Consider the following 11,672-nt stretch of genomic DNA (forward strand, 5'->3'; position numbering starts at 1 on the left):
AAGTTTTGGAAATTAAAGCACAGTTAAGGTGGGGCTTCCACGCTCCTCTTGAGTCTATTATCTGAAGATAAAATCTAAGAAGAATGCTCTCGGTGATACAAACAAAGAAAAGACGAATTCCAATCACATCCCCTATCACTTAAACCCCCTTAAACCCAATCCCCCCCAAAAAGAATGTCCTTCTTATAGCCTTATCCGTTACCTATTGTACAGTATGGCTTGATCATCTTGATCTTCTTATAGCTTTTTCTTTTTCTTTTCTTTATTCTTTGTAAATTTAGTGAGCTAAATCTGAAAAGGAAAAAGAAAAAAGAATGTCCTTCTTATAGCCTTATCCGTTACCTATTGTACAGTATGGCTTGATCATCTTGATCTTCTTATAGCTTTTTCTTTTTCTTTTCTTTATTCTTTGTAAATTTAGTGAGCTAAATCTGAAAAGGAAAAAGAAAAAAGAATGTCCTTCTTATAGCCTTATCCGTTACCTATTGTACAGTATGGCTTGATCATCTTGATCTTCTTATAGCTTTTTCTTTTTCTTTTCTTTATTCTTTGTAAATTTAGTGAGCTAAATCTGAAAAGGAAAAAGAAAAAAGAATGTCCTTCTTATAGCCTTATCCGTTACCTATTGTACAGTATGGCTTGATCATCTTGATCTTCTTATAGCTTTTTCTTTTTCTTTTCTTTATTCTTTGTAAATTTAGTGAGCTAAATCTGAAAAGGAAAAAGAAAAAAGAATGTCCTTCTTATAGCCTTATCCGTTACCTATTGTACAGTATGGCTTGATCATCTTGATCTTCTTATAGCTTTTTCTTTTTCTTTTCTTTATTCTTTGTAAATTTAGTGAGCTAAATCTGAAAAGGAAAAAGAAAAAAGAATGTCCTTCTTATAGCCTTATCCGTTACCTATTGTACAGTATGGCTTGATCATCTTGATCTTCTTATAGCTTTTTCTTTTTCTTTTCTTTATTCTTTGTAAATTTAGTGAGCTAAATCTGAAAAGGAAAAAGAAAAAAGAATGTCCTTCTTATAGCCTTATCCGTTACCTATTGTACAGTATGGCTTGATCATCTTGATCTTCTTATAGCTTTTTCTTTTTCTTTTCTTTATTCTTTGTAAATTTAGTGAGCTAAATCTGAAAAGGAAAAAGAAAAAAGAATGTCCTTCTTATAGCCTTATCCGTTACCTATTGTACAGTATGGCTTGATCATCTTGATCTTCTTATAGCTTTTTCTTTTTCTTTTCTTTATTCTTTGTAAATTTAGTGAGCTAAATCTGAAAAGGAAAAAGAAAAAAGAATGTCCTTCTTATAGCCTTATCCGTTACCTATTGTACAGTATGGCTTGATCATCTTGATCTTCTTATAGCTTTTTCTTTTTCTTTTCTTTATTCTTTGTAAATTTAGTGAGCTAAATCTGAAAAGGAAAAAGAAAAAAGAATGTCCTTCTTATAGCCTTATCCGTTACCTATTGTACAGTATGGCTTGATCATCTTGATCTTCTTATAGCTTTTTCTTTTTCTTTTCTTTATTCTTTGTAAATTTAGTGAGCTAAATCTGAAAAGGAAAAAGAAAAAAGAATGTCCTTCTTATAGCCTTATCCGTTACCTATTGTACAGTATGGCTTGATCATCTTGATCTTCTTATAGCTTTTTCTTTTTCTTTTCTTTATTCTTTGTAAATTTAGTGAGCTAAATCTGAAAAGGAAAAAGAAAAAAGAATGTCCTTCTTATAGCCTTATCCGTTACCTATTGTACAGTATGGCTTGATCATCTTGATCTTCTTATAGCTTTTTCTTTTTCTTTTCTTTATTCTTTGTAAATTTAGTGAGCTAAATCTGAAAAGGAAAAAGAAAAAAGAATGTCCTTCTTATAGCCTTATCCGTTACCTATTGTACAGTATGGCTTGATCATCTTGATCTTCTTATAGCTTTTTCTTTTTCTTTTCTTTATTCTTTGTAAATTTAGTGAGCTAAATCTGAAAAGGAAAAAGAAAAAAGAATGTCCTTCTTATAGCCTTATCCGTTACCTATTGTACAGTATGGCTTGATCATCTTGATCTTCTTATAGCTTTTTCTTTTTCTTTTCTTTATTCTTTGTAAATTTAGTGAGCTAAATCTGAAAAGGAAAAAGAAAAAAGAATGTCCTTCTTATAGCCTTATCCGTTACCTATTGTACAGTATGGCTTGATCATCTTGATCTTCTTATAGCTTTTTCTTTTTCTTTTCTTTATTCTTTGTAAATTTAGTGAGCTAAATCTGAAAAGGAAAAAGAAAAAAGAATGTCCTTCTTATAGCCTTATCCGTTACCTATTGTACAGTATGGCTTGATCATCTTGATCTTCTTATAGCTTTTTCTTTTTCTTTTCTTTATTCTTTGTAAATTTAGTGAGCTAAATCTGAAAAGGAAAAAGAAAAAAGAATGTCCTTCTTATAGCCTTATCCGTTACCTATTGTACAGTATGGCTTGATCATCTTGATCTTCTTATAGCTTTTTCTTTTTCTTTTCTTTATTCTTTGTAAATTTAGTGAGCTAAATCTGAAAAGGAAAAAGAAAAAAGAATGTCCTTCTTATAGCCTTATCCGTTACCTATTGTACAGTACGGCTTGATCATCTTGATCTTCTTATAGCTTTTTCTTTTTCTTTTCTTTATTCTTTGCAAATTTAGTGAGCTAAATCTGAAAAGGAAAAAGAAAAAAGAATGTCCTTCTTATAGCCTTATCCGTTACTTATTGTACAGTACGGCTTGATCATCTTGATCTTCTTATAGCTTTTTCTTTTTCTTTTCTTTATTCTTTGCTTAATTAGTGAGCTAAATCTGACCAACCTCTCAATTTCTCACTATCTTTATTTGGACTCTTTACTCAATAACTTCATGGAGGATGTAAAGGGGGATTCTTCCCATTTTTCTCGGCTCCAAAAAGAAAAAGGCCGAGTTAAGGTTTTCTTAATTTTTTTCTAAATTTCCTGGGAGTACTATCTTTCGTTGGGTTCTTTAGTGATGATATCATTACAAGGTGTAGCTAAAAACGTTTTTGGCTGAACTATTATAGCTTTGTATACCTAAAAAAAGTTTAGCAACTGATTGGTCGCTAAAAAGTATACACACATTTGATGACGACACTATTGTTGCTAAAGGTCGAAAATACCTCATTATTAGATTGTCCTATGACTATATCAGGGTAACGTGACAAGATGAGACTCACCTTTATATGTAGTGTTTATTAATTGAATTTTGTTATCAATATTTGATGTAATATATACTATATATAACTTATTATGCGCTTTAATTTAAGTTTTCTATACATATATACACACATAGATCTTTAATTTTGGATTTATTTTTCATTACTTTTTATTTATTTATTTATTCATTTTTTTTTTGACTTTTGCATCAAACCGCTTTAGCATATCTCAAACATCCCTCCCTTTGGACTACGAAACAAGATAAAACAGATCGTATTTTCAAAGAAATAGCATTAATTATAGCCGGAAATTACGCCCCATTGCATAGAACTAGCCTGAGTCACGTGCTTGCTGTGTCTATGTTTAAAAGAAATTATTACAAATTTATTCTCATAATAGAAAAAGTCTCATTTAATTAATCGTAATAATTTTTATTAAATTATGTTAAATGCTCATTTTCTTTAATTCAACTTAATTTTAATTGTTTGAAGTTTCATTATTTTGTGAGGAGATCAACTTACTTGGTTGAATGAAATTTGAAGGAAATGTTTAATACTAATGGTAAATAATAATAATCCATTTAATTATCAAAATTTTATTAAATTGCCCATATCATTTAATAAAGTAAATATAAAATAAATAAAAACTTTGAACACATTTGAGAATAATTAATTCAATAAGGTCATTAAAAAAATTTATAGAGGTCATGTTTGAAAAATGATATTTAGAATACTTTGCAAGAAATATTTAATTTGAAACATAAAGAACATATAAAAAAATATAAATTATTGAGGATAAGACTATAAATAACAAATATAGAAGTTTAACTTGATTTTGATTACGGCCCCGTTCACTTCGCTGGTTCGAGTTTAGAATTTGAGTTTTTCTATAGCAAAAAGCTGTCACAAACAATTACATCTAACTTTTTTACTACAGTAAAAAGCTCTCACATAAAATCACATTTTAACTCGAATTCTAAACTCGAATCAGCGAAGTGAACGAGGTCGTGACTTTGTTTCACCAGACCCCGTTCTAGAAAAGTGGTAATGTTTAGACGATCGAGGATTTACTACACGTGTATATCTCTATTTGCTTGGACACGTGGCGTCACGTTAGGGAGAGGGGGCTGGCACGTGAAGTAGGCTCTGCACTCGGATCTAGCACGCATGCAACATCACAGAGGAAAGAAAAAAAAAAAGACAACCACGTATCTGAGAGAGGAGAAGAGCAGAAAAACTCAAGGGCAAACAAGGAAACAAACTGTTCTTTGAAAAATAAAAAGCGACCTCCTATAGCAGTATTCTAGAATATGGAATATAACAATAATTACTAATTACTATTTAGGAATACTTTGCAGCTTACACCGTTAAAAACGTTTGAAACTTTTGCTTTTAACTCAAGTAATGAGATTGGCTATAAATAGAACAAGAAAAATTGCAACGGTATGCACCATACTAGCAATCTTTCTTCCAACGCATTAGGTTCTATATTACGACCCTCAAAGATAGGCAATATAGAAAAAGTTCAGAATACAATGACGAATCTTTTCTCCATGAGCGACGAAGCGATCAAGCAGAAGCTTTGTGACTGTACTCATGCTAACACCGAGACGACGACGTTGGACGTCGATTCTCTTTACGTTATTGTTAAAACCATCCTTAATCATTCAACTCAAATTGCTGAAGAAGTTATACTGCAGGTATATATAACCTACTTTTATTTTAAATTATTTAGGCATCGTTCATTTCATCAATTTGATTTTTTAATTTCAGTTTTGCTACGGTTAAAAACTCTCACAAAAAGTCAAATTTAATTTTTTCTGCTACAGTGAAAAGCTCTCACATAAAATAACATTCAAATTAAAAACTCGAATCCGCGAACTGAACGATGCCTTAGTGGTCAGAATATATATATATATATATATTTATAAAAAAACGTATGTTCTTACTTCATATGCATTAAAAATGTTGTCACTGATTGCAGAATTACCCAGCACAGTTGGCAATGATAGAGGAGAAGATCCCCAAACCCGACTTCAGCGTACCCTTGTGCGAGCTTAAGCAGATAGCCTGCGAGGTCAATTAAACTCTCTCTCTCTCTCTCTCTCTCTATATATATATATATATATATATAATCAAGTACTCTTTTGTTATGGAAAAGTGTTTATTCCATTTTTACTCGTCGAACTGTAGTCAAATTTCATTTTGGTGCGTAACTTTTAAAATGTCTCAAAACGAAATAGACCCCAAGCTACTAAGCCTTGTTAAATTAATCCTTTTGTTTATTCAACTATTAAAATCAGAACAGAAAAAAAAAAATACTTCTTTTTTAATATATAGACGAGTCCTAATATGTAAAATTATCAAATAAAACTCTAGTAAACTAAACATTCTGTGGAAATTTTGACAGTCCGGGCGACAGATGAAAGGATAATTTGGAACATTTTCATGAATTGTAGACTTGTTTTCAGATGTTTTTAAAACTCAGGCACCAAAAGGAAACTTGCACATAGGTCAGGAACTAAAATGGAATATCTTAAAGAAAAAACTTTATTTGTATATTCTCGTATCACCTAGTACTGTGAGCCTTTATTTAGGGGATGGCAACTTTGCAAGCATGTCTCATATTAGAGAACAATATTTTGTATCACCAGTACTTTTATAACTACGCAGTAAAAGTCATAATTCTTATTTGCATTATATTGTTTATAATTTTAATATATATATATATATATATATATATTCGCCTAATCGATTAAGAAATTTTGTATTTCAGCTCTCATGCCGAGAGGCTCTCACAGGGGAAATGACAGACAAAACAACGTTGTCAATCCTTGTAAAGCTGTCAAACTATCCTTGGTCGGCAAAGGCAGTGTTGACACTGGCTGCATTTGCAATGGAATTCGCAGATTTCTTTCTCATCGCCATGCTTCACAAATCTGTCGATCAACAACTTGCCAAATCATTGGGAACCCTAAAAAGGGTGCTTACCAAGCACTCGGAGCTGCAGAAACGCCGGCGCGCAATCGTCGATCTTAACGTTCTGATTAAACTATTACTGCAAGTGATGGAAACAATGTTTGAGTGGGAGAAGCTTTCTGCTTATGATCCAAAAGGGAAACCAGTTGTGTCAAAAACTGTGGTTGCATATTGGATTGTCATGACTGTTGTAACTTGTGCGACCAAGGTCACTATACTTGCTTCTGATGAGTAAGTTATTTATTTATTATTTGACATCTTTGTTTGAATTACATGTAATTCAACTTTTTTACTACAGTAATTTCTCTCACAAAAATTCAAATTTCACTTCAAATTTTCTATTGAAATCTATAAAAGGAACAATATCATATACAATCGTAGCTCTGTCGGTACAATTTTAGTTTCGCTTTTATGATTTAGGTCTCTAAGAACTTTTTCCTTCTTCCTTAGTCAATTTTGTCGCTTATAAAAAAATATAATAGCACTTTATGTATACGTTGTCTCTTCCATTTCAGGGACAAGGCATTTGATGTTTCAGCTTATACTAATAAGCTTAGAGACATCGACACTAAATTAAAGGAACAGCTGAAAGCTTACAGGTTGAAAAAAGGTTCGCTTCCTTTTCTATTTTTCTTTTTATTTTTCTAGTACTCACAACTCGCATATATAGACATGACCATTTAATAAAAATAGATATTTACTCTCTCAAAAAAAAAACAAAAAACAAAAAAGACTGTACAATATGTGAGAAATAATAAGTACTGTGGTCAGATAAAAAATAATTATAATACTATGAGTAATTTCGAAATAAAAAAAATACTCAAGTTTTGCAACAACGTAAAAAGAAACAACGATTTGACTGGTCAATAATAAGTATCAAAATTTATTTTCAAAATCTGTTATTGTTAGTTTTTCAAATAGTAAATGCTTACGTAATTCTTAAATACTGATTACAAAGGACATTCTTGATGTTTTCAAAATATATATATATATATATATATATATTAGGGGTGTAAATCGGCCGAGTAGGGTAGGGTTGAGCCGAAAAATTGAGCCTACCTGACTAGTGCGGGTTAAGAAAATTTTGGGCCGCGACACTCTCTTAAGTCTACAAACCCGTAACCTTTCGGGTGACCTCGGGTAGGGTCCAGTTACTCGGGTTGGTGAAAACTAATTTTAATCTATGACTTCATCAATTTTAATCTAAGAGGCTCTTATATGCAAATAAATGATAAAATACTATTGTAGTAAATGAGCAATAAATGATATATGCAAATACTATTGTAGTAAATAATTACACAACAAAATTGCGGCATAATAAAATATAAAGACTAATAACTCATATCACAATATGCATAAAGCAAGAGTGATCTCAAGGACCACATGATCACTTTTTAGTCAATTAATCTGTGCTTGTTACATAAGAAATCATTATCAAACAGAACATGTTTTTCTTTCAATAGGGGGTCTAAATGCAACGTGAACAATTAAAACACTCACTTTGAAATCAAACACTTCCAATATAAATCAAGAATGTCCTAATTCAACAACTATGGCATACAAGCATTTTTTACACAAATTGTGAATCCAAAACATAAATAAGTTAACAGTTTAAAAGCATAAAGTTCATAAACTTATGAAAGTAAGAATTTGAAGTGTTGAACATTATTTTACCTACTTTGAACATGTTCGGCCGGGTAGGGTTACCTCGGGTTCATGTAACCCCACCCCGCGCCCCTACCCGCGCAGTGCGGGTTAGGTATAATTCAAACCGAAAATTAAATAAAAAATTAGAAATCCGTAATTTTCGGGTAGGGTCGGCTCGGCTCGGCCGGGTTCGTCGGGTTCGGGATGATTTCTTACAGCCCTAATATATATATATATATATAATTAATGGTCGGTTTTTAGTTCTGTTGAAAAGTTCAAGCATTTTTTTTTTTTATTTCAAAAGCCTAAGGGACAACTTATGAAAACAAACTTTAGTCTTTAAGTACAATATATAATAAACAAAATTGGCTTCTCGGAAATATGTATGTATGGTTAAAATTAAACATACACGTCAGTTGATGTAAAAGTCTTACTTCAAACATTCACGTCAGTTGATGTAAAAGTATTGCTCCAAATACGTATTTATTTACCCTTTTTCGTTAGAAAAAAAATAAAGTGTTTATTAATTAATATTCGAATAACTAAGTCTTTTTTTAATTTCATTTTTCAAATTGTTGCAGAAGAGGAGGATGATTATCGGAAGGTAATGAGTGTTCTCAAAGATCCTTCGAACATCGTGGAGGTTATAAAGATCCTATTTTCCACAGAGGTTCTAATTCATGGTTCTACCGAGGTAATAATGGTTTGCTCTCACGGCATTTTACTTGCCACAAACGGGTCTATTACTCTATCTGCCTAGTTAGCTAGCCAGCCAGCCTAATTGCGGAACAAATTTATTATTACAACATCTCTAATGCAATATCATATTAATGTGTTAATATTAATATTTAAGTCGAAAAATTACTCCTTTTTTTTTTTTTAATAAACTGCGAAAGCTGATATTAGAAATGGTTAATTAGCACATCTCAACTAAGTTGGCATTGATTAACCAATTTTGTCATATACCAAAACTCTCACTAAATACTATTAAAATTAAAAGAATAAAGTAAATGTTTCAATAAAACAACCCAAAAGCCAAAATACTAAATACACGAAAAACAGAACAAAAAGCCTATAAAGCTGGAAGCTATCTCCAAAAGATGAGCCTAAACTCATTTTTTGGAGAAAAGCTACAAATATATATCTCTTGTTAAAAACCCTCTAGCCAAAACCCAATGGAAAAAAGACTAAAGGGAAAACAGAGTATATATTTACTTAAAGAAGTCAACTTTGTACAAAATCTATAGCAAAAAATTACTCCTTAATGTGATGTTATTTTCTATAATAAATTTAGCAAATGCTTTACTTTGATTGCTACGTAGCAAATTACTAATTTAGCACATGATTACTATTGGTTGATATATTAACCTTTTCATTTAATTATTACAACATTACTCTTTTAAAATAATTTTGATATTAAAACTCTACAAGTTTCAAATTATAATAATCATAATAAAAAGTAGATATATTTGAAATAACATTACACACTGAAGTACAAAATAAAACATCACCACAAATATACTGTTATCACACCTTTTAGTGGCAAATATAATAGTAATATTGTCATTTGTATTTGAGACGGTCATCTTGTATAATCATATTTGAGACGGTCGTTTCAAATATAGAATCCTAATTACAGTGCTTTTCCTCACTGCTTGATAAGAAAAAAGGTGATTGTAATCTTCATTGTTGTTAATTACTCCCATTAATCTATACAACTTAGTGATGGCGATGCGTCTTGATTCAAATTAACAGCAAGAGATTGATGTGCTGAGCAAGAAGCATGTTCTACTGTTGATATCGCGCCTAGAAACCATTGACCTTAAGATATCGATGAATGATGAGAACTACAAGATCGTTTGGGTCCCAATTGTGGAGGAGTGGACTGATGAGCTTAAATCTTCATTCGTGACCCTTTCCAAGAAGATGCCTTATCACATAATAAAGCTGGATACGGTTACAGCCGGTGTCACGTTCATAAAAAAGGAGTGGGACTTCAAAGGCCAGCCAATGGTGGTTGTGATGAACCCACAAGGGAAGGTCGAAAACCATAACGCCTTTCACCTCATCCGCACATGGGGAATGAAGGCCTTTCCTTTTCGTCGGGACGATGAAAAGAAAGTGTCAAGTGAGGTCAACTGGATTGATCCTGTAATGAATGAATTTCCAGCCGCAAAACAATTGGTAATATTAATTGCTTTCACTATTTTGATAACTCCACTATATGTCTTGTTGCTTTTTATGCATCGATCGTTAATACTTACATCGTTTTTATCCTAAGTTGCTTAGATTAAAAACTCAAGTATGTTTTATAGCTAAAATGTGCTGGTTAAAAAATTTATTAACTTCAAATATATTGTTGCATTCATGCATGCATTAAAAAGTATAAGATTGTTTTTCATTTTTTTGGGGACAAAATTTGTTGCAATGACAATAAGTATATTTTAGTGGGTAAATGGTAGTTCTTATGAATATATATGTGCTAGTTAAAAATAAAAATCTTCATTTCAGTAGATTAATCAGGATGTTTAGGCAACGTCTTTATGAATAAAGACCACGCCAAATTAAAAGAAAGACCAAATTTAGCATTATTGTTATTTTAAATCTGAGTAGTGAAACGACATGCATATCGTTGTTTATTTATCGTGAACAACACATAATGTCACTTTCCTTTTCATGGATGTCGTTCCATGAGCGGACAAGAGATATGAGCAATAAGGACATACATATTGTAGTTTTATTGTATTGACAACGCGGCATGTCGTTTCTCAACAATGATGACATCGTAACATAAATGAAATGATATCGTTTGTTGCTCTCTCCACTACCCTAAACTCCATAAATAAATATTTATATCTTAACTAATTAAACAGATGGGGGACGAAGAAAACTACATTTTCTTCTACGGAGGCAAGACCAAGCTACAGAAGTGGAACGAAGAGTTTAAGAACAAATTAGAAAAAATTGTACAGGATTCCATCATCAAGAACAAAAACATCACCATCAAATGGCTCGACTTGGGAACCCCCGAAGAAGCCAAAACGTTTTGGAGCCGCTTGCAGAGCATGTTCATGCTCAAGCTCAACCAAGAGGAGACCGATCCCGCCAGCACTCGAGAGATCCAAAAGCTGTTTTCCAACCAGAAAGGAGACGACGGATGGGCCGTTCTCACCAAAGGGTCGGTCGCGAAGATCGCCGGAGATGGTTCGACGTTCCTGAAGGTCTTGGAGAAATTCGACGAGTGGAAGGAGAACGTGGAAAAGAATAAGGCCTTCGAAGTGGCCTTCAAAGACTATTATAGCAAGATTATGGAGCAAACCTCGCATTGCTGCCGACTTGACATACCGATTGTGGCTGGGAAAGCGCCGGAGCACATGAAGTGCGCCGAATGCGAGAGTCCCATGGAGATGTTCATCACTTACAAGTGCTGCAAGGGTGACTAATATATATATATATATATTTGTCTCTATATCTATAATATTATGTTTTGTGTGTTGATTTGCTGTGTGATGGAGAGTGTGATAGGTAATATGGTATTGTGCATGTGTGTATATGGATTACTATACACACACACACACACATATATAATGTGTGTGTGTGTGGTGTGTGGGATTCTCATGTGCATTGGAAATTAAGTACTGTTTCAAGTGTGCTTGTAACTCGTCGAAAACAAATGTTCGTGTGCGATTGCAGTTTAACGACTATGGGGTGGTCGTACATTGTCAGTTTAATCTGGGTATTGTACTATGGTGGGCAATGAATAGCAGCTTTGTCTATTTAACATCATGTTATAAGTTTTATTTTTATTTTTATTTATTTAAAATTTTTATTGAAGTTCCTAGAAGAGAAAATGTTGTCGTGGCACCTA

General features: G+C 32.3%; 1 protein-coding gene across 1 annotated transcript; it reads left to right on the top strand.

Moving 5' to 3' along the window:
• Nucleotides 1-4,713: 4,713 nt before the first annotated feature.
• On the top strand, nt 4,714-11,247 carry LOC21399395 (protein SIEVE ELEMENT OCCLUSION B). The gene is made up of 7 exons (XM_010089473.1): nt 4,714-4,878; nt 5,163-5,255; nt 5,955-6,388; nt 6,673-6,767; nt 8,386-8,498; nt 9,560-9,988; nt 10,678-11,247. The coding sequence occupies exons 1-7, from the start codon at nt 4,714-4,716 to the stop codon at nt 11,245-11,247; spliced, it is 1,899 nt and encodes a 632-aa protein (XP_010087775.1).
• The last annotated feature ends 425 nt before the right edge of the window (nt 11,248-11,672 follow it).

The sequence above is a fragment of the Morus notabilis genome, unplaced genomic scaffold, assembly GCF_000414095.1.
Source record: "Morus notabilis unplaced genomic scaffold, ASM41409v2 Scaffold81, whole genome shotgun sequence".
Taxonomy (NCBI): Eukaryota; Viridiplantae; Streptophyta; class Magnoliopsida; order Rosales; family Moraceae; genus Morus; species Morus notabilis.